The following is a 23,534-nucleotide window of genomic DNA, read 5'->3' as shown; positions in this document are numbered from 1 at the left end:
CCTCACCTCGATCATCAAAGAAGCATGGCGAACCTTAACCTAAACTTTATTCTAGCCGAAAATCAAGTCTCCCTCAAACAGCCCATTAAAAGTGGGTCAGTAGGTGACGACCGGCCAACATGTCCTCACTCCGTAAGGTCTATGTTCAAAATGGTACTCACAACGATATCTGCACAAGTACACACACACACACAGTCTGTACATAGTATATGTAAAGACAACAAGAAAGGGTCTCACACAGTGTTGTGTAATTAGTGCTTTTATGAAAACAGTTCTTTCTCATGTATACATAACACAAACTGCCTGTCATACAACACAGGCCATAAGCTTTAACACTGGAAAATCATTCAGAATAACTACTGAAACCTATCTGACCATATATACTGTCATTACGGTAATTCATGTGCAGCCCCTTTCATCACTGTAAGCCTTGTAAATGTATTATATGACTAATTTCGGCCTACACTAATAACTGGTTGTATCGCAATTTGCGTTTGACCACAATATAATAGATGTCAAGCATTAAGACAGTAAAATAATAATACAGGATGGTCAATAGATTGCAGACATGCAAAACAACCTTAAGAGTCAAATACAATTTCACACCTTATCGTAAACGTGTGTGAAATTTCACTGAAGCAATTATCATAAATTACATTTTGTAAGAGCATATGTAAACGTTAAGTAAATCTGCAAGTTAATACTGATAATATTTCAGGTTCATTTGTAAGTTGCGGAAATATATCCAGTCATTTGTCTCAGAATATAGAGAGAAATTCAGAGTAAACCTAAACACTGAACATTTATTCAACATTCATGGACGAATATCACAGTATTACATCTGTAATACATCACAGTCAGTGCGGAAACTTTCATTAGTAAAACAATGTTTATCATTTTTAGTAATTACAGCTAGTCATGCTCCGATTCTTCTTCATAGCACTTATGGGTTAAGTATGGACTATTTCTGTTAAATCATCTTCACTTTATAAGTTAAGCAAAATATATATTAAGTTTAAAAATGTTAAAATAATTCTTGAATCAAAAATACATCACAGATTATTAACGATGAACTACAGCTTTCACTGTGTCCAACATATACTGTTTGAGATAACCTCCTACACGCTATAGCTAACTGTATTTAGATTCATTTCGTTAAGAGTCTCGTATCAGTGTGTTTCATGAACCCCAATCCTCAGCCGTTTCCAGAGCCCTCAGCACTGACAAGACCAGATACTCCCACAGTGTAAAAGGGATTTATTATCTAGCTCCAGGCAATTCATTTGCTGAGAGCCAGCATGCTTCTTCATCTCTGATAAACACCATCTTTCTTCCTGTGTTGGAAAGTGGCTAGGTTTAAATTGGACCACTTGTGGTGTGGACTGGCAGACCGGCTGGCAGCAGCAGCGACATAAGTCCTCTCCTCCTCACATTCAGAGCTCCGTTTCCAAAGCTCTTTGTTGTCAGAAAATGCAGCTTTCCATCTGATTCAGATGTACGTCATTTATGCCTTGCCTTTGGCAATGGCGATACGCTCGGACACAGTTTTGACGGGAACTCCTTTGCGACTCACTTTGACGTGGACAAAGAGCGTGGCAGGGGACAGACTAGAACCATCTGCCTTTAATAGGTGAACATGTCGATAACCTGAGAAAAGAGAAGACGGTACAAACATTATACAACGCACACACCAATGACGGCTGTTTTATGAAACAAATAGCTGCTTTATATTTGCACCTGTGCGAAGGCTTGTGAAAGGTAAAGTGAACTGTCCCACAAAGTCATTTTTGGCAGTGTGGTCATGGTCCTCCACGACAAACCGCACCAGGGCCATATCAGGGACCTGCAGCTGGAAGCTCAGCGTGCAATTCCAGCGTGGATTAAAACCTGTAGAGGGCGCACAAGAGCTATAAATAAATCCATCAGCACTGGAGCTTTCAAACAAACTAATAATGGCATTGAACAGGAAAAGCTCCCCACAAAAATATGTCAAAGATCTGCACTGCCCAGAATCAGGAACAAAGAAGCTCATGGATAAAATGTTGAGCCTCCTGCCTTGATATGCTACCATAAAAAGACAAGAATGAATAAACATCATTAGCATTATAATATATATATATATATATACAGCATTATATATTATTCTACAGGAATACTTAATTATAAGCAAATGTGTATGGAGGATGAAGGTATTAAATATCTGCTTCAAGCATCTATACAACTAATAATAGATTTTTACTTTAATTCCATCTCAAGATTACCATTGTTGTCAATGCGTTGCGTCTTGTCTCTTGCGTTATCGATATCCACCCCATGAATTTCCACCCACACTTGTGGATCCACGATGGAGGTCGCCTTTTCTGTGTTGATTTTAGGCAGCTGCTGCGCTGATATTATCTGAAGAACAAAAATGTAATCAGTGAGTTTGTGCATCAAATTCTCACTGTAAATGTATCATTTTTGCAGAACCCCAAAATTGCAAAGGGTTACCAAGCTTTTTAAATCCATTAATATGCTCTATAACGCCATATGGATTACCACTCACTCGTATTGTCAGTTGAGTGGGGATGTGACCAGGGCCTCCTCCTGTGATCTCTGGGTTAAAGTTGGACGTGGTGCTGCACAGGAAGCCAGGTTTGAGGGTGTATCCACAGCGACCGTTGGGAAGGAAGCGACCCTGGTTCAGGTCCATCTGCTCCCCTGGTGTTTGGAAGTTCAGAGCGACTGCACAGCACAACGAGAAGAGTCAGTGACGCACCACGTCTGATCACAAACACGCTTACGGACAACAATGAATCAATGAAGACATCAATAACATCAATGTGTTTTGTCATGGCGGCAAATTGTAGAAATGTGGGTTAGTTTAACATTTCTTTGGCTCTCACTGGCTGCCGAAATGTTTGTCAAATGAATTGACTCAATTTCCCTCCATCGGAAAAGCATCCCAGCTTCTAGACTGCAGTACTAACCCATCTGGCATCCACCGTTCCACATTTCCTGGGGATCATAGTTGGATGATTGGAGGCGCTGGCCAGAGGGGTAGATCCGGCTCAGCTGCCTGCTGTTGTGTCTTACAAAAAGCTTTCCTGCAAATAAAAGAGAGAGAAAAACACTGGAGCATGATTATATTTTCTGTAGAATCAGCTGCTGTAAAGCAACTTTCTCGCTATAATGTCCAAGTGCAATTATTTCCACCGTTGTACCCGAGTCTTTGATGAGCTTTAGGGCTTCACTTTCAGAGAAGGAGGACATTTCATTGGGCAGTTTTTCAGATGTATTTTCAAAGCCACAGAAGGGGACACTCCTGCAGTACACCACCAGCTCTGATAGCTCGGGGCTCAGTTTAGAATAAACCTGGGAGAGGGCAAATGCAAACATAAAAGAAAATTAACTGATCATCGACAAAACGCTTAGAGTCCCGGGGTTTATGATGAGTCCACCTGCACTGACCTTTGTGGGATCCTTCTTGGGTGTGTTCTTATTGCTGATGGCTAGTTCGTCTTCAGAGCTGGACGAGAAGCTGGCACTGCTGCCCGTCTTGCCCAGCTGGCCGAGGTGAGGGATATACTTCTTCCCTTTTACCAGAATATGCCCCTTCAGGTCCTGCAGGGAAGGTCATTGGAACAAATTACTTCATTAGAAAACCAGACAGCCAGAGGTCTTTGAAAATGGATCCAGCTCTGTGTGTGCATGTGCGTGTGTGTGTGTGTGCATGCTTTGTACCTCGGGAGAAGGCAGATCTTTCAGCGGGTTGTCACTAAGGGCCTTCGTGAGCAGTTTGCTGCCGAGGATGGTGCGGAGGTGTTTAGCCATCACAGCCTGCTGCTCCACAGAACAGTGGTTCTCCAAGGATAGAATTAGAGGGTATGGTGACGCCTGCAGGGACAAACACAGGAAAACTCTAATGCCAAGCCATTAAAATGCAATTAGATCAAATACTAGCAAAGCGGGCCAAACAGTGTAATCCTATAGCATGTCAAAACCAAAATACCGCCGGGCTGCCTGGGAGCCAAGTATGTAACCACAAGAGGTCTGACTTATTTCATTAGCAGTAAGGAGCAGCAGCATGCACACTGTCACAGATGAGGATTTCCATCCGCCCATACATTATCTATAGTGCTTATTCTTTAAGGGTCGCAAGGGGAGCTGGAGCCAAGCCCAGCTGACATTGGGCAAGAGGCGAGGTTCACCCTGGACAGGTCGTCAGCAAATCACAGGGCCGAGATTAACTGCATTTCTTTGGACTGTGGGAGGAAGCCAGAGTACCCAGAGAAAAACCACGCTCAGAACACTGAAGTGATGTGATCGAACCAGGAATGTTGACGATGAAAAAAGCTACTTGGTAAATTATTTTTATATCCGTGGTCAAGTAAACCATTGTTTTATTGTGATTGTGTTGTGGCTTTTTGCAGTTGTGTTTTCGGTGAATGTGCGACACGCCTCAGCCGCTGTAGGATTTGATCTGGAAACCTTCTTGATGTAAGGCAAACAGTGCTAACCACCGCACCACCATGCCGCCCAGCTGAGGATTTACAGGAGAAAAAGACGAAGAATAAAGTCACTCTTACCTTGAAGCCGTACTGAGCGATGGTTTCAATGACCTCCTTGAAGGGCACTTTGGAGGTGAGAGTGTGGCCGTGGTAGATGACGGGTTCACCTTTGTCTCCATCCCAGCAGTCCAGCTCCACACAGCGACAGCCCTGATTCAGAGCCCTGACAGGTGAAGGACACAAAATAAACATTACACCACAGCACAGTCATTGTGAGTAGTTTTTTTCTGGATCCAAAACATAACGTAGCTGATTGATGGTGAGTCCAAATACCTGATGTATGGCTCCGTGCTGCTGGCGCTGGTGACCTGGTCCTTGGTAAGGTAGGTGTTGTGCGACGAGGAGATGAAGTAGTGAGACAGGGGGCGGCTCATGTCTTGATAGACTTTGGCGTGGTCGGGGTTTACCACATCATTCTCCAATGACAGCATGTACATGGTGAAGCCATTTTGGGTCATGAACTGGTTCTTCTGGGCTGAAATTAACAAAAAAACTCAGGTTATTTATCTTTTAGCAGGTTTACCTGGATAAATAAAGGGTTTTAAGAACATAAGTAGCTGGAGGCAGAGTCTTCAGCTAACAGGCTCCTGTCCTGTGTCAAGTCTTCATTGTGGGAACTGTTGGTTTTGTCAAATATACTGTAAAGTCTCAACCTTACAATATACAGTGACTTTAGATAATGTTTGTAATGTTGTGATTTGGTGAGGAGGTTTATATTAAATCACTTTCACAATTACAGCAGCTTAGCTAAATGCTAAAAAGTAGTTTAGCATTTACCATTACCCCTTAATCATTGTTTGTTGTTGCAGTAGGTGCTGTTTTGCTATATTTATATGTTTATACACACACAAAGTCTTTGTCCGGACATTATCCAGAGTTCATGTCTGAAATGTGTTTTTGTATGAAATTGATATTGTGAATATTGTTGATTATTAACTGTAAGTTGAAATAGTAAATAAGACATTTTTCTCTCGACGATCATAACTAAAGGTCATTTGTTCCATTAAACTTAAACTCAACCTGGTTACATTGTGTTAAAAATAATAATAAACAAATTTTAGCTATGCCTATAACTATTTTCTATTTACGACTATTTACTTTTCCTATAAACAAACCACTCTCACCGCTGCAGGGATGAAGTGCATCAGTTTTTGTGCAGCAGCAGATGTTTCCTCAGTGTTAAGAACAGTAAACATCTTTACAGTGATTGGCAAAATAACAATTTAGTCCATCAAGAGACAGCAAAATCCGTTAATAACTGCTTTCAGGACCTACCCCAGTCATTGAGCTCATAGGTGAGTATGAGGCTCTGAGCGTGATTCAACGAGGCGTCCTCGCCCTGGTCTCCCAGGAAGTCGCGCAGCTCCGCAGTGGAGAGTACACAACCATTACTCGAATAGTGTCTGAACACGCCATCCAACTCAGGCCGTCGCATCAGCTCCCTGCAGAACTCCTCGATCTCTATATGATCCAGACGGTTATCACCGGACCGGTCACACCTCTGGGACACAGGGGAGAGAGATGGGTTTTTAAAAAACAATCAAGAACACATAAAGAAAGATAGACGTATCAATCACAACATGCTTTTATGATGAGAGTGCTTAGGTTCCTTGTGAAGAAAGCATCTCCATAATGATGCGACCCGTCTGCGCACATTAAAAATATGGTTCTGAGAGGAGGGTCAGTATTAGAAATTGCAACTGGAAGGAGCATACAAACTAACAACTCAGCTGTAATAGAGAGCTGAGGGACATGGCAGGCAATAATCCCCCACAATAAAGAAATAACTGGCTCTTGATTTGTTGTGGGGAAGATGAGAGAGAGAGGAACAAGATGTGGTGGGGGGGATTGGCTTGCCGCTGGCTTGGTAATTGAACACAGACTCAAGACTCAAGAGCCTGTGTGATACAACCACAACTAGCAGAAATATCACCACCTCTACATCTCTGTGCTTCTCCTCACACCCAGAATTCAGCTCATACTGAATTATACACAGTATCGCATTGTGCAGAAAAACTCACATGACCCTGACCTTGAATAGCGAGCGGGCGTAGTGCTCACTCAAGTCAATGTTGATCATCTGCAGCAGCCGCTTGACTTCGTCGTAGCTCATCTTGCCGTCTTGGTTCTGATCCGCTCGCCTCAGGTAGCCTCGGATCCAAGTGTAGAGAGTTAAGGAATGAAACCAGACTGAAAGTAAAGACTTGTTTTCACAGCAGACATTTTGACACATCGTAGCAGAACCCAGGTGTTACTGTTCACTTCACATGTCCTAGTAAGACATGACAGTATGAAAGTGAGCCAGCATGCATGATACCAGGTCCTTTCACCATTTGTACCTGTGTTTTTCCTACTGTGACATATCAGGTTATAGGTTAATAATAGGCAACAATACACTCAAATCTTATGCCTAAGCCATGTTTCCACTTACATAACTTTCCCCAGGAACCTTTGCAAAAACACTGAGCTTATCCACACTGCAAAAAATCGGGCACATTTAGTGTACCGATATCTTAATTAATGCTTTCATAAACTGTCCATTTTATATCGACACTGTTATAGGAGGGCAATGTTAAAACAGTGGAGTGCACTTTTAAACTAATATAATACTCAGAAGAGTGCATCCCTCCATCAAGGCTCAACAGCCCCCTTAATTTCAATAAAGCTGTACCAAAACACAAACTAATAGATATCAGTCCCCTATTTAATTTAAAAGTTTCTTCCATGACTAATACAGAATCCTTCCACCAGGTTTCGTGGTAGTTCGTCCAGTAGTTTTCGTGTAATGCTGCTAACTAACAGACAAATGCTGCTGAAAACATAAGCTTGGTGGAGGATCAAATGCTTTTCACTAATAATTTACCCACTGACAGTTTCAACTATTGCACACACTAAAACAAATCAAAATGCAGATGCTTAGTCACATATAGTGGAAGACAAAACCCTCTTTCTATTGCTGTCACCATTGTTTAACACTGTCATCTGTCTTGGAATGAATTAAGTTTTAAACAACACTGAGCAGGCTCTTTGTCTCTGAGCATTTACTGTGTTAATGACGTCTCGCTCTTGTTTCTATGCAGGTAGAATGCAAGTCCCTCTGGACCAAAAGAATCTGCCAAATTAATATTATGTAATGTATCTGCATTAAAGAGTCAATAGCAACAAGAGACTCATTTTAGTACATTGTCCCCTGCAGTTGTGCAGCACAGAAAGACCCCGCTTTCTACTGTGTTGGATAAACATCAACTGACAGTCGAAAATATGGAACATTATAAACAAGATAACAGAATAACGTCCCTGATGATTTATATGTTCACAAAACTAAAACAGGGAATGAAGGAGACACAGATCATCTTAATGTTGTGCACCACCTGATACCTAGACTCATATTATCCTCAGGCTGTGAGAGATTGTAATTAACAGTGAAAGTCCTATATTTAGACAGAGCTCTTCCATCTAGTCATTACTGCTCACCTTAGCTATGCTGTGGACGTGGAATGACACATGTGACGGCAGAGTCACTCGACATTGCAATGCTGCCTCAGCTACACTATATTTATTCTAGCACATTGGAGATTGGGCAGGATATTGGTCCAGTTTTTCCTTCTGAGTCATGTTGGACACTCGCTCCTTCAAGGTGCGGAGCCCTCGCACCCAGCGCTGGGCTTCGTCGTCACCGGGGCACAGCAGGTCCAGGCTCTTCCTGGCTCCCCTGAAGACCACCGTGAAGCACCGGCTATCCGGCACTGACCCCGACACCCGCCGCAGCGCCTCCGACTGGCAGCCTTCGCGAACGCACTCCACCTCTGTCACCGCGACTGCAAGAGGAGAAGAAATGGAAGGGGGAGATAAGGCTAAAAATGTGTCTGTGTTGATGAGTAAACACGACAACACGTGGAGCGAAGCAGCTAAAGGTCAAGTGTGAGGTGTTTTTAGGGAATCGTTAATCCCTGCAAGCAGAGTGACATAGTGACGCTGATTGTAAAATTCAACACGCAATACAGCTGAATTGTCCATTATACAGGCTCCTCAACAGGGGAATTTTAACCTTCAGCATTACGACTCTTATATCACAAAAACTGACACACAAATGAAAGCTGGACCTCTAGTGGCGGCACAGGATAATTTGCAAATTTGAGTTGTGAGTTATTTAAAAAATAAGACTGAAGAGTCTAAAGTCATGGTAGTGGCCGGGTCGGCCTTTGGCTCAGGGGATTGAGTGGGTTGTCCACTAACCAGAATGTCGATGGTCGATCCTGGGCTCCTTCAGTCTGCATGCAAAATTGTCCCTAACGGCTGTGCTGGCAGTGTGTGTTAGAAAAAGTGCTGCATATAGCAACACTGTATGAATGTGAATGATTGAATGTGGCTAAAGCACTTTGAATAGTTGATAAGACTGGAACAGCGCTATAGAAACACAGTTAATTTAGCATTTAGTGGTTATGTGAGGCTATTATCTAAATGCTAACATCAGCAAGCCCACAATGGCAAAGCTAACATGAAGATTTTATAAAATACACTGTCCCATCTGTGGGATGCTTTGGCTTTGGAAGCTCTACTTTATGTGCGTTTGTCCCAAACCTAAACTTCACACAATTACAGATTATACATTCTCTGAAATCTCTGGGTCTCCTGGTTCTATCTGTGGAAATCATTTTAGGATCACTGCAGCAGCTGTTGACACAGACGTGCTTGATTCCTTGTGGCTATGCTCCAATGCTTTTTGCACAAATGTTCCTACTGCAGACTTTATTTTCCTTTTTTTATTCCAAGAATATTGTCCAGGCAAAAAAACCTTTCCCACTTACCTTTCAAAGAAAGCAGGGTTAAGACTGTATATGAACAGGTACCTTTTTATTTTATATTCTTTTCAGGCAAGTAAACAAAATAAGCGGGGTTTCAGGTGACAGGCTAAGCAATAATATGCAGCTTAGATCATTGCTTTAGCATGCTAACATTTGCAAATGTCCCTAAGCAGCATTATTTCTGAAAAGCATATTTCTACTTACAAATTGATTCTATCTAAGTATTATGCTTTTACTCTTGTATTTGGCTTTCCTGTTTTGTATTTGGCTTTCCTGTCCTTTTCTGTCACTGAACTGTTCTCATTCTTTCTGCATCTGAAAAAGGAAAATCATCCTCTGGAAACTTTAAGTACATCTTTTGATATGCTTTTTATCTGGGTTTTATACAGGCCAAAAGGATAAGATTTACAAATGTATGTGATCTGTTAATCTCATAATTTGCAGGGCTCTGGTGAGTCTGGGCAACACTTGGTGCCCAGAAAAGACAGCCAAACACAAAAACACTCTGGCTCCTAAATGGTCCTGACACAACTTGATTCAACACAGGAGCTTGTCTCTTTCTGCACTGGGATGCAGTGCAGCGTGGTGATCACTCGGCCGCGCAATAAACAACATCGGTCCTGACAATGGCCTCATTCTCTCGCCGGAGTTCGTAAAAGCCTCTGCTGTCCACCTCTTCAAAATTACTCTGCATTCCTCATTTGTGGTTATCCCAGAGACCCGACAGAAGTGACATGTACATGTAGAGAAGAAAGGCTGAAATTCTAAGTGTCGCATTCGATGCCAAGTGCTTTTGAGCATGAGACAGCAGCACTGACGTGCAGTCGCAGCTCACACTGGATCTGGAGGTGTGCCTGCAGCTCGGAAAAGAGGATCCAAGCCAATGCTCCATCAGGGACTCTGCACACAGGCACAAAGATAGAATCCGCAGACTGCCCATGTGGCACTACCAGTGCCTGTAAGCTGAAGGGGTCACCCTGCCCTCACATAGCTTGTTGTCATCATTGTGAGAAGTGTTACATGCTGCAACTTAACCACCCTGTTATTTCTGACACGGCTGCAGCACAATGAAGATGGCCTTCACCACCCACTGACTCACAAACCTGCCCAACCACCCACCCAGCCACTATGTTAAGGCCTTAGGACAGAGAGCACACACAGAGCAAAGGTGGGGGAGCTCAAGGTTAGGCAACAAGGAAGGAAATATAAGCGGCTGAAAGAGATGTGATCTCATGCCTGTCACCTGACACATTTCCACCTTTAGCCCCCTCATTATAGGAGGAGATTTGGCTCCACGTATTTGAAATGCAATGTTAATTTAAGATTAATAAATGTCCTTGCACTTTTTTCAGTGTGTTTAACCTCTTTTGTTTGAATACCTTCACTGTGTCAACAAAGACTTTAAAATGCTGATTTGCTCTTCTTAAACTACCTTCCTTTTTTTTGCAGCATTTATATTGTTTTTATCATTACAACTCACCTCATCATATTTAGTCTCTCTCTCCCTGTGTAATTTATTATTTCAGCCAATTGTCGCCATGTATTTCAGGGACAACTCAACTGATAAGAAATCAGGAGGTTTACAGTAGGTAGACGATTGATTGTTTTGGAAAAATGTGCAGATGGAAATTAATAATTAAACATAATGGGAGAGTCGTGAGCTCATATCAACTTCACCTTCGGATTCATGTCCTTTTAACACAGCAGAAATTACCCAGCATATTGTACCTGTATCTATAAAAGTCAAGATGTTTGTTATTTTGTTTCGTACATATACGAGGTCATTAGTTAGCCGGGTTGCAGAGTCTCTTCACTCACCAAAGAATCGAGGAAACATGCAACTCTTTTAAAAAGACAAAGTGAAGGAAATTGTAAGAGGTAGAGCTGAGATGAAACAGCTCAACAGCTCTGAACAATAAGCAGGATGAATGGTCACACTGACTCACGTCCCAGTCTGTACTGGAGCTGTGCAGGGGCTGCTGGTCTGTAGATAATTTTCCCTTCAGGCAAAGCCTTTTCTCCTAATCTGACTTTGCTTAAAAGAGACAAACTAAACTCATGTTCAGGTTCATAATTTTAATCTGGGGTTATTACTTGAAAAAGGTTGACATGCTCTAATGTTCAGAAAACACATTTGTTTCTTACTGTCTATTGTTGCATTGCCTCTTTTCACCCTCTGTCTGAAACACTGCTCCTGTCTCTTTAAGGGACCGGTCCCACAAAGACCAGCCTGCTCTGATTGGCCAGCTGGCCCACTCCGTTGTGATTGACCAAACACTTCCAGTGTGTGTAGGAAATGTCGGCCTCCGCTCATGCTTTAACTTTAACTGGGCTTTTTAAATTTGCTGAACTTTTACATACACATAAATCCTATGTGACACTAAAAGACTGAAAAAGCACGTCTCCTTTAAGCTTTCTCTGCTTTCATTATAGAAAAGTAATTCCAATCATGTGTAATTCCAATCATGTGCCCTTTAGCCATTTGCAGACATTAACTCCGGGGAAAGTTTGCCTTTCACATATGAACACAGCAGGAAGAGATTCTTGACCTCACGTATTAATTCCGCTGCAGAGATCTTGTGTTTTTGTTTACAGCACATCGACACCGGTGTTGGCTCCTATCACCAAAAGCTCTCTTGGCATCTCCGTCAGTGTCTTTTACATGTAAGACACCGCTCTTTCATACTGATATATTTTTACTGAGGTATATTTCTTTAGTTTTTTCAGTTAGAAAAACGTTATAAACATCATTAACACATACACTTGCTCACAGTGAACCCTCCAGAAGATATCCTGCTGTGTTCTTACATGGGCTCATTTGGACATTATCTGGAGTTTTTACTCGGGGGGCTGAACCTCCAGAGAATGTCAGGATATTATCCAGAGCTCAGTCTGTCTGACAGCAGCTTTTCAGAGCTCCCTCTGCCTCCTTAAACCGTCTCACTTATCAAAACAAACTCCTGTTTTGGTCCTCTGCCTCTTTTCCAATATAAATCGAGTCTCTGCTGAGACTGTAGCCCACACGTACTCTGAGCTCTGGTCCCCCCTCTTCACAACCTTACAGCCAAGTTCAGGTCACACTTACATGTCTGCTGGGCTTTAGCTTTGCGGGAGCTCTTGGTGGACTCACACCACACGGTGAGTCCATCCTCCAGCAGCCGCAGGTTTCGGCTCTTCTGCCACCTTTGGGAGCGAATTTTCACCATGTTGGAGCCCTTCATCATCAAATGTATATCCTCATTGTCCAGGAGCCCTGAAGAAAGCATACACATGCACATACACACACACACAAACAAACAATACAGGAAGTTTATATGTAGAAGTAAAATGGCATACGGTTTCACAATGTGTAACTGCGTCACAAGGAGTTAACCGGTTTAAGATTGTTTTGTTGCAACGACATTCACTATGCATGAGTCACACAAGGTTAATCAGATGTTCAGACCTGCCCTTCTATCCCGACTATAATGTCACAATATAACAAAAACTCAGGTACAAAATTCTAAAGGTTTTTGAAACGGTCATTATACAGAAAAAAAGTGCAGGATTCTAAAGCAACACACAAACATTACGATTTATGCAGAATATGAAACTGTACAGCACCAAGACATTTCAACAAACTTACCTCTTAATACCATAAAGACATCATAATTTAGTTTTAGTGTCTTTTTGTTCGACTTCACCAAACTCCATGACTGTTTTTTAAAGCCCAGCGGTGGGTGAGGCTTTAAAAAAAATGACTGACTCTTATTCAACAGTGACATTTCCCTGAAAACAAACCTTGTTGACTGTATTCGTCAAACTTACGTCATATATATAGTCAACACTACTTTTCTGCTTGTACCATAAACCTGCATTTGTGTTTTATAAACACACCCCAGAGAAAAATACCACTGATTTAGACTAGCGAGCGATCAGTGTGAAGCTGTCGGGGGTTTGTCTTAAAAAGTCACTTTGTGTTTTCGTAAGGTTTCTGTGTGTTCTCTAAATCTAGAAAAGTGATTACCATACTTCACGCTGAGGTGGAATTCAGTAATGATAATTTGTAGATTTATTCCTCTCTTGGTGCAGCAGCAGGCCAACACAAAAGCAAATGAGGCTGTTAGAACAGTTAAAACGTGTTTTTCTGGCTGTTTCGCTCACACCAGTTTTTCCTTTTTCCTTCGATGGAAATATAATCATGGACGACTTTGGCAGAGTTGCTTAGAAAAATGTGGAGGCTCAGGACGGAGGCATGCATTTTTATTTGTTGTGAGCACTGAAAGGATCGGGCATGTTGTAGGACAAAATAAAAGATGAAAGCAGGAGCCTGCGGGATGTATGGAATGCACATTACAGTGAGTTAAAGCTCAGTCATGTGGATTCACTGAAAGACAAAGATGAGAAGAAGTTACTGTGTGCTAATTAGGGCATGAGCTATAGATTGTAAAAATGAAAGGTTTTCTGATCCAACTCAAAGCCAAATGTTTGATTAAGAAACAATTTGTTTGATTTTACACGTACAGGAACTGGTTTTGATTGAAACCTAATTATGTCCAAATTAGAGCTGAGGAAACCTGTCAAATAAACTGATAAACTGAGAAAATTAACCAGCAATTAAAGTTAATGCAAAAAAAGCCACATATATCCTGAGTTCAGCTCCTAAATCCTGAGGATTTGGGTTTTGTCCTTCTTTCTTTTTCACTGATTGGAAAATAAAACAGATTTCCCATAAATGTCTCATTCACCTCTGGGAAATCAGATGGGGATTTTTTTACACTACATTTGATTGATCAAACATGTAATCCATTAACGGTGAATATAATCGGCAGGTGAACACAACTGTTACCAGCAGCTCTCCACTGATGCTGCTGTTGATTTTGGACTATAGAGAGTTTACACAGATGTTTCTGTGACTCAAATTCCAAAGGTTCATGTACAATCCAATACTGTCAAGTGGACATTTCACATGTGTAACTATATATGTTCTGAAGGTAAAACCTGTGTGAGTCTGCAGAGTCAAATGTAAAATGATGAAGAAGTTACTTAATTTTCTCTTAAAATTACAGTATAATTTTAGGGGTGCACCTACAAATCATTTTATCTATCAATTGATAAAGCATATAATAATTTTCTATCAATCACTTTTTTAATGAAATGTCTGAAAACAGTGGAAAAAGGCCATAACAATTTCCTAGAGCCTAATATATGACATTTTAAAATTGCTTGTTTCGTCTGACCAACTACCCAGAATCCTAAATGATAAGAAACAGATTTTTGCTGAAATTTGCTAAAAGAAAATAACTGACATGATTAACTCATGATCATAATATGTCCTGATTAATTTTTTGATGATAAACCCATTTATTGTTTCAAGACTAGATCTCTTTTACTGACTCAATGGAGAGTTATCTCATACGTCATTTTAGTAAGAATATTTGTATTCTTTGTGCTAATTTTACTGATACATCTTTATCTTCTTTGTCTTGTACTTTAGTAGTAATGTTAGTTTTGGTCATTTTTACTCTTATGTGATATCAAAGATTTTTCAGCAAATTAGTGGAGACGAAAAAGTGGCTGAAAACGTTACAATGGTCCCAAGTCATAATTCCCCAGGAACAGGTCAGCATAAATTTAAAAATAATGAAAATTATCCAACAGTCAGGCTCACAACTAGTCTGAAGGTTCTGCATAATTCAAAATCACATTGGCATGATGGTGTAAACAAAACTTACTGCAAAACCTACGACGACAAAGTAAGCATTTAAAGAATCCGTGTTACAGCGACCTGTTTTGAAGCTCATGAAAAAAATATTGCCACTACAGCTTTACAGCACAAGTGTAAAAGACATTCAGCTACGCCCCATTGCTTCATTTGAAAGGGATGAATGGGGCCACTCACAGAGCCATTTCAAAAGAGGAGTCTAAACAAACTCTCACTCTTGTCAAATTATTCTTCAGGGCTCTGTCTCTCCTGCTAACCTCTAAGGATTTGAACACGCACATTTGGACTACTTTCTCTCTCATTCCCTATAAGCTCTCATACTGTCAGTGCCAAATGGCTGACAGAGTTCCTCAGAGGGCCCCCAAAGCTACGGCACAACAGAAACTGCTTTCAACTCCCTCCCCCCCAACCAGAGACAAACTGGGTGCAGCCGAGACTTCCTCCACCGCCAGGGCCGAAGACAAAAGAAATCCCCCTTCCAGCCCTCCATCTACAGCAACTCTGTTTTTCCAAGCTGTTACCACATGCGAGGCATTCCCACAGGCTGAGCACAAGGACCTGATTAACTGCAGGTCAATGGCCATGTTAAGCTGCCCGAACAGCCTAACTGCCTCTGGGTCGACCCACTGCCGCTCCACCTTTTATTATTGCCTGTCCAGCCTCAGCCACATTCCTGCTCGCCTACCTGCATCGTTTTAATATCTAACTGGTATGGGCAAACACAGTTTACCTCACACAGTGCTTTTAAACACCAGCAAATTCACATTTTGATACAGAGCATGCTGGTCAAAGCAGCTTCATAGCTGTGTAAATGAAGGGACGGGCACGATTGTTCAGGCTAGAGGGCTGCGCTGTGTTTTCTTTTCATCGACTCCTGCAGAAAATCTGGTTGACGTCCACTTCATCACATGGCCAAAGCCCTGCATGCCGACTAGCTAGCAACCACGCTGATGTATTCCAATGCAACCAGTTCAACACAGCACTGAGGGGGAGACAGAGCCGCAGTGTTAGCAGTGTTAGAGAGGAGATGAAATGTCAAAAGAAGACTCTACAGTCGTGCTACAAGAACAGTCACAAAATCACAAAGGTCATTACCATTGATAATCTGGGAACTACGAAAGTCTACGAACCAAAATATGTTTTGTTCCAGTCCGTCTAGTCAATGTCTAGATATTTCACAAGATGCAGGAAAACAAGATTCATTTTCTGGGCACCATGAATGTCTGACCAAAACCGAAATTGCCATTCCAAAATCCATGCCACCAACATGGATAAAAACTGTTCCTTTGAACACCTGGCTAAAAACAAAAATGGCTGCTGGAGCAGTGAGAAACGAATAAACACTCAAATGAATCCAATATGGCACATTTCTCCAAGGGGGTATTGACACATGTGAGCAGCAGGGAGGCCTCCTCGCTGAAGAAAACATCAGAAAGAAAATAACCATATCAGCTGGTCAGTAATAGATTGTGTCTGCATGAGTCCTCTTCACTCAGACCCACATACCAGCTCCTCCTGGGACACGGTTCACATTTCTCTCAGCATGACAACTGTCACGAAAGCAAGCTAGCAAGATTGTACGCTTGCTTAAAGATAGACGCGTTACTGCTCTGTTGATATGGGTAACGGGACAACTGACGTTTCTCAATTCTGTCCCTCGTCTGTCCCCAAGAGAGGGTTCAGACAAATTGGGCAGCCAAGTCTACCTCAATACAGAGTCGGGATCTGTAATAAAAACAATGCCATTCCAATCTGATTGTTAAAAGATGATTTAGTGGAAGCGTAGCAAAAAGAAAACGTGCTTTGGAGTTGTGACTCTCAGCAGCATCGGCTGATCCGAGTACAGATTCCCCCCAAAACAAGATCAGAAGCAAACTGAGTTGAAATGCAGAATTACAGCCAATGGTTCTTGGACCACACAGAACTGGACACGAAAGCCATGCAGCCATTTTGTATTCAGTTATAAAAACACAGCTCTCAGTTGCTCATTCTCTTTGTCTTTCAAAAGTAATGATACATCATTAGTTTGCTCATTGATACAGATGAGTCCATAAATACAACTACTATATTTGGATTTGGAGATAATTGCCATGGTAACTTAGATAGAATAAGTCAGTACTTAACATCTAGATGTTCACCAATACATATAAAACAAATATGAATCTGAAGTATAAGTTATATCTGGCTTGTCTTATTTGGAATTCATAGACATTTGGTTTCTGGAAGTCCTCCTCCAGCTACTGAGGTTGGCAGATTCGAAAATATTCAGCAGGAAACAAGATTGTGTGAGCTGTATTGTTGGGTGGAAGTCCAAAAGGCTGTTTATTGTATGTTCACTATAATGATTCAAAACATTTTTGGGAATGTATGTTTAAGATTGCTAACTGAGAGGCAGGATAACGGGGCAAAAGGTCTTTTGTGCTAAATTAATTATTCAAATCATACATTGCAAGTTGTGTTATAAATTAATTCAGTCATAGACATGAAGGTCTTAAAATATGACATTCTAATATCATACCAATATCTGATATTAGTGGTGACCTTTCCATTTACAAAATACAAAAATAACAATTAAATATGGAATTTGCTCTAAATGTTTAATCTAAATACTTTATTGTGCAATAATCAGTCACAGAAAAAGATGCATAATTGCTTACTACTTTGGAGCTAATGAACAAACTGTAATATAATTCAAATGAAAGACATTAAGATTTGGGATTTGGGAGGACTAGTGGTGCATAAAAGCACTGTCATACTAAATACTGTTTATATAAGTCATCAAAACATTAGAGTTCATTAGATTTTCTCTATTTCTTGGCTCTTTGTAGTGTTGTTTGAGGAAGCAGGATTCTGAATATGGTTTTATGTGAGTTTGTAGTGTCTTGTGAGCCTATGTGGCAGGTGCACCTGCTAATAAACCTAAATTCCAGGCATGTTTCCCAAAGCAAATACATTCAGCCTATAGTTTCAAACTTGTGCAGTGGCTCAAATCCAAACCCACAAAACACAAGCCATGGACTTTGTTTGTTTAAATCCTGGGCATACAAATTCTAGCTGTTTGTTCTGACAAAAAACTAATTGCTGTGTCCCACTGTCACAGAGCTCGGAGCCTAAAAACACTGCCGGCAGCCTTGGACTCTCTGAAATCAAATCCACATTCCCCCCAGGGCGTCTGTGGCAACGAATATATTTATCCAATTGCACTTGTCTGATTCAAACATGGATTGTCTGAAAACTAACAAATCTCCGGCTCACAGGCAACATTTATCTCTAGCAAAAAGGCTAAGTGAGAAATCTCTGAACAAACAAGTGGGACTGGTCCTGTGACACCACATGACACAAAAACCTCTGAACTCACATTATTCAGGTCTGTGTGGAAGGACTATGTGGGGTTTTCCAATAGATGAAAAGACCCAGTATAGGTTGAGGGGCCATTTGACTGATTTATGACGACACATGGCGGTAAGGGGTCGGGGTTGGTGACCTAACTGGCTTCATTATTTAGTATTAGTGGAAAGCTCAAATATAGCGTTGACAGTTGCATATGACAATGTAAGGCACAGAGATACAGTTTCATAACTCAAGCATTAATAATGATTTAATGACCGTATGCAAAGTGTCAGATTTTCCACATAGTCGGCTGCGTCAAGGCACACGCGCGCGCGCGCACACACACACACACACACACACACAGACACACACACACACACACACACACACACACACACACACACACACACACACACACACACACACACACACACTGTTATAAAAGCATTAGGGATCAGGATCAGGAGTCATGGATTCAATGTTAGGAGCAGGATTTTTGTTATCAGAATGCCAAAGTAAACATGAGTAATCTGTAAAGAAAAGAGATAGGCAATCAGTTGTAAATAGTTTCATTATGTGTCTGATTTTTTTTGTTTAAAATTTTGGGTGGAAATGATAGACTGTTTATAAAGAGGTGGAAACACTGAATATTATATTCAAACGTGACATTTTAATGTGAACTTGTGGCTAATGGGCTTAATGAAGCTTTTTAAATTTAGAAGGAATTATACTCTCTAATAAAGCCATGCTAAACTATATAAGAAATGTTTTTTTTATGAAATTCATGAATTTTCTAGTTGTGGCCTCTACTAATGTCACTGACCTGAAATTGGGCATCTTTAACCGTTCTCTTGACAAAAAACGCAGGGGCTCCACTTGTGCCTCCTATGGACTCCTGTCTTTGTTGAATGCTGATGTCAAAAATTTGGCTCAAGCTTTAGCAGCCTGTCTTCAAGAGATTCCCCCATTTTGTGTCAGAGGAGTGCTCACATCAATGACTCAATCTGGTTATTTTACAATGTCAAGTGGCACTAGACAGTTACGTCCCCGTCCTTCTTTACTCTCCACTCGGGCGACTGAACCTATATCATTTGCATTAAGATCTTTCCCTCTTTTCAAAGAAACCTCCCGTGCTGTTGTTGAACTGAAATTATGACTTTATGCAGATGACCTGCTCCTATATGTATCAGATCCACTGAATTGTGCTTCAGCGTTTTTTTGTTCATGCTGAAGTGATTTGGCTGTGCAGGTTAAAAGTGAATCTATCCTACAAATTCATTCACTCTGTCACTTTAACAATTTAACAATACCCCATTTAAAGCTTGTACTGGTTTGAATATCTTGGTATCAATGTGACCTGTTATCGACATGTGTCCTCCCTTGGTCATCCAGGTCATGGTGGACTTACAGAGGTGGAACTGAATAGAAATGATGTCTATCCCTAATCATTTTCACATCGGTGGATCAACTTGTTATCACCTGTGTGAGGTGGGAGGGCACCCAGGGTGAGGAAATCCCAAAAATTTAATTTGGTGGTGGATTTGCCAATTTTCTGCTCTACTATTGGTCAGCACATATTCATAAACTAACGTATTGGCTTCAATCTCCGTTTGGTTGTTGTGTTGTAGGTTGGCTGTTTAGTCATCAATTGCCCACCTCACCTCCTTTCTACAAATCAATCGGATTTATGAGTAAACCTGCAGTGTTATGTAGAACAGGATTCATTTTAGGTTTATACTAGGCTCCATCTTGATGCCTTTAGTGAAGAATCACATATTCCACAGTCGCTCATTGATGCCAAAACATGCTGTGGCAGAGTTGAGGCATAAAGCTTTTTAGAGACATCTACAGACACTTTTTAAAGCTTCTCCGATCTATGATCAGATTTTAATCTGCCTGCATCCTTGTTTCTTTACTTTCATGTCTTTTCTGACCCCTAAATCCCATCAGAAATCACTCATATCCTAGATAAGTGATCAACTCATTTAATGCTCATTCTTTTGTTAAAACTAGAACTGCTTGAAAGCTGTTGCTAGGAGTAGATTTAGTGCACAAGGTATGTTCAAGTGCACAATGTGCAACCACTTACACAATTCAAGGTATTGAAAAGAGTTAAATTTCACAGCTATCTGAAATATATCCAGATATCGTGACCAATGTGTCAGATGTCACACTTCCTCTTCTAACCTGAGCAGTAGGATTTCTTTAGTCCCAGACCACATCAATTCTGACGTGATTATTTTCTGATCTTGACAAAGGATCTGGGAAACAATGCTAGGTGGGGTCTCTGTTTACATCCTAATTTAAGACCAATCAGAAAGTTAAGGCTTTGCTGCTCTTTTTGCAAGACTCCTGATTTTACTTCCCTTCTGGCTCCATCTATTTGCCTGTGACTGTGGGGTGTTATGTATTTTCTTCAGATAGAAAAGATAGGATTCTCAGTGACAGGCAGCACAGATAAAGGAGACGTATTTTTGTTCTTGTTGTCGAGGCCTTTTGAGGGTGTCCCTGTCATAACATAAATGGGAAGTATTTGTAATTCTATACTTCTGTAAGATTATGGGTTAAGTCATTATTTTACATATATTTTACGATGAATTTTACACTAAATTGCTGTCTGCAAGCACATTGTACATTTGTTTGGTATAAATAGGTCAAATGGCAAGCACAGCATCAACACATTTCCACACATCCAGGGCCCTTTTCAGAGATTTTGACAGGTGCTGTATTGCTGCTCAGCAGGTGTCTATTTTGGGCGAGGAGTGACCATGCTTCTTAAGTGGGCTTGTGTTAAGGAGCACTGGTGGACTGAGAGGGAGTGGGCAGGATGGGAATGGTGGGGAGCCTGAATCCCAGCCGCAGCAGCTCAGAGAGCAGCTCATCGACACATGATTACTTCAACTACACTCCCACACATGCTGTCCTTTTCAGCTGTGTGAGCTGACACACCAAATTCTGACCCTTACTAGCAAGCTCATTCATATTAAATGAAAGCTAATGAAAATCTGCTTTATAGTGTATCATCAGATTTAAGTTATTTAATCAGTAGCAAGGTTGTGTATAGATGGTGTAATGGTATAGAAAATACCATGATATAGTAGAGATATTTATCACCACTAAATACAAGAGATAACAGTCTGACTTTATGCAAAGTTTTTACATGATAATTAAAACTACTGTAGCAGTGTTATAACTAAGACTATCAGCACTAACTACAAGAGATATCCTGACTCCACGAATATAAAAAAAATACATTAGCAGTGTTACAACTAAGATTACAAAGTATGATTACATTCTCTGTAAACTCAGATAAGTACATATCAAGAATGAACTATTTATGTTATGATATTAAACTATAGAAAATACCATGATATGCTATATCACCACTAAATACACGCGATATCAGTCTGACTCCATGCGTATTATTTTATGAATATAAAAAAAGCTGTAGCGGTGTTATTGAGATTAATATTAAACTCAGGAAGTCAAGTCCACTCAAGAGAAAAACACGATTCGTATTTACTGTATGATTTTATATCAGTATGATGGTGTTTCTACCTCAGGTCGCTGAGTGTCAGCTCTGTGGAAAAGAGAGAGGACAGCTCAACTTGCGCGTAAAAGTTTGCAGGTTTCCCTACCGAGCTTCCTGATGGGGTCCGTGGTCTTCTCGGCCACTTTCCTCCCCGGCTCCCGGGGACTGGTGGCCGGTGACTTGCCGCTGCCCAACATTATTAAAAAACTTGTTGAAACTCCAAGAGAAAATAAACTGCAGGTTACGGCTTTAGTGCTCAGGGACTCGCCGCGGTAACTCGTGGGGGGGAAAAGCACCAACTCTGGGGTGTGCAGGTGTCCTGGCGCAGACGCGGATTTGTGCAGCACCTAAAAGACCCGAGCACACACCGAGAGACCGTGCAACGCAACCGTTATTCCTTTTCCACATGTAAAAAAAAACCACGCAGTCCCTCCCCGGCGCTGCTCCCCATGCTCGTGCGTAATATGACTCCAAACCAGGCGCGCACTTTACGCACCCCCACCTCCTCCTGCTCCTGAACCAACACACGCACACGAAGTGATGGGGTGGTTTAATATCGGCACATTTTCCAAACTTGTTATAGCTCATTGAGAACACACACATCTCTGGCTGGTTGTAAACTATGATTAAGATCAGATAAGACTATATTTATCCTGAAGGAAATTCTTGTTCCAGCTTGCTCCTAGATTGCGAAATCAACATGATACAATAGAATGCAGTGACAAAGTAGTAATCTCAATAAAGTTTTATGGATTTTATGGGCCATTGCTTTTCATCAGCATAAAGATATTCAGAGTCAGTGTGATGGTGGAGCAGACATGGACATCTTAAACATAATTTATCAAGGGGACCATGGGAGACGAGTTTCACTACAGAAGAATACATAACCACTGGTCTTATTTTAATTTTGAATTATGTTTTATATATTCCAATATTAAAAAATGTTGGAAAAACATGAAGGTAAAAACCCATACAGCCATATTCTCCCCCAAAACTAGCTGGAAAGTGACTTTTGTGTACTCACAAGAGTGCAGATGGTTGTCTGCTTTCTGTCTGCCATATCATCAGGGGGCATCTATCTGCTGAAATCTGTTAGATACCAAACACTTTTATGTCCTTGGTCCAATGACTGTTTCAGAGAAATAAAAAAACGAGGTTGAATGAGTGTATTTTCTCTAAAGAAGTATTGCTCACAGAGAGAAAAAAACAAAAAAACACCTTTACTTCCAGGAGAGAACAATCCACTTCAACGCCAGTTAAATTGGGGAACAGCTCCCCCTGTTGGTTGTTTGAAGTAACAGCTGAAATCTCAACAAGAACAACAACAATCAATTCTGTAATGTCAAATTCATCTCCTGTGGCCAGATGTCTGTGCACGCTGTCCACACGGATCTGTAAAAAGAGAGGAGCTGGACTGAAATCTTTATTTGTCGTGGTGAGATGGAGAAGTGCCCGAAGCACCAGGGCACTGGCTGCAAACTTGATTGAGTCTTTGTAATGGAGTTGTATAAGAGAGCAGGAGTGCGACAGGGCTCAGCCGGGCGGTCTGGAGCTGCTCCTGTCAATGAAGGTATAAAATGTGATCATCCCTGATCCACAGGCATCCACACATG

At 41.2% G+C, this 23,534-nt stretch overlaps 1 protein-coding gene across 2 annotated transcripts; it reads right to left on the bottom strand.

The window, feature by feature from the left end:
- Positions 1–243: 243 nt before the first annotated feature.
- Positions 244–23,289, bottom strand: plcd3a (phospholipase C, delta 3a). Of its 2 annotated transcripts, XM_035179907.2 has the most exons (16): positions 23,140–23,289; positions 22,946–23,050; positions 12,441–12,608; positions 8,140–8,368; positions 6,583–6,712; positions 5,826–6,051; positions 4,824–5,025; positions 4,569–4,713; positions 3,724–3,876; positions 3,451–3,603; positions 3,204–3,354; positions 2,970–3,086; positions 2,546–2,724; positions 2,262–2,397; positions 1,738–1,887; positions 244–1,647 (listed from the first exon to the last, which is right to left on the bottom strand). In XM_035179907.2, the coding sequence occupies exons 3-16, from the start codon at positions 12,577–12,579 to the stop codon at positions 1,505–1,507; spliced, it is 2,253 nt and encodes a 750-aa protein (XP_035035798.1). In that variant the 5' UTR covers positions 12,580–12,608; positions 22,946–23,050; positions 23,140–23,289; the 3' UTR covers positions 244–1,504. The 2 variants fall into 2 exon arrangements, with proteins under 2 accessions (XP_035035798.1, XP_035035797.1); XM_035179906.2 differs by lacking the exons at positions 22,946–23,050; positions 23,140–23,289 and adding an exon at positions 22,028–22,340.
- Between the last annotated feature and the right edge of the window lie 245 nt (positions 23,290–23,534).

This window comes from Hippoglossus stenolepis, chromosome 16 (genome assembly GCF_022539355.2).
Source record: "Hippoglossus stenolepis isolate QCI-W04-F060 chromosome 16, HSTE1.2, whole genome shotgun sequence".
NCBI lineage: Eukaryota > Metazoa > Chordata > Actinopteri > Pleuronectiformes > Pleuronectidae > Hippoglossus > Hippoglossus stenolepis.
The sequence above is the reverse complement of the archived record's forward strand: the minus strand, read 5'-3'. Positions and strand labels throughout refer to the sequence as shown.

What these genes read in the sequence shown, in the direction of transcription:
- plcd3a (XM_035179906.2), bottom strand. Translation starts at nt 22,118, where the DNA reads ATGTTGGGCAGCGGCAAGTCACCGGCCACCAGTCCCCGGGAGCCGGGG. An exon ending in AAGATCTGCCTTCTCCCGAG is followed by an intron (nt 3,604 to 3,723) that starts GTACAAAGCATG and finishes CCTTCCCTGCAG; the next exon opens with GACCTGAAGGGGCATATTCT. An exon ending in GCAACGCATTGACAACAATG is followed by an intron (nt 1,888 to 2,261) that starts GTAATCTTGAGA and finishes CGCCCTCTACAG; the next exon opens with GTTTTAATCCACGCTGGAAT.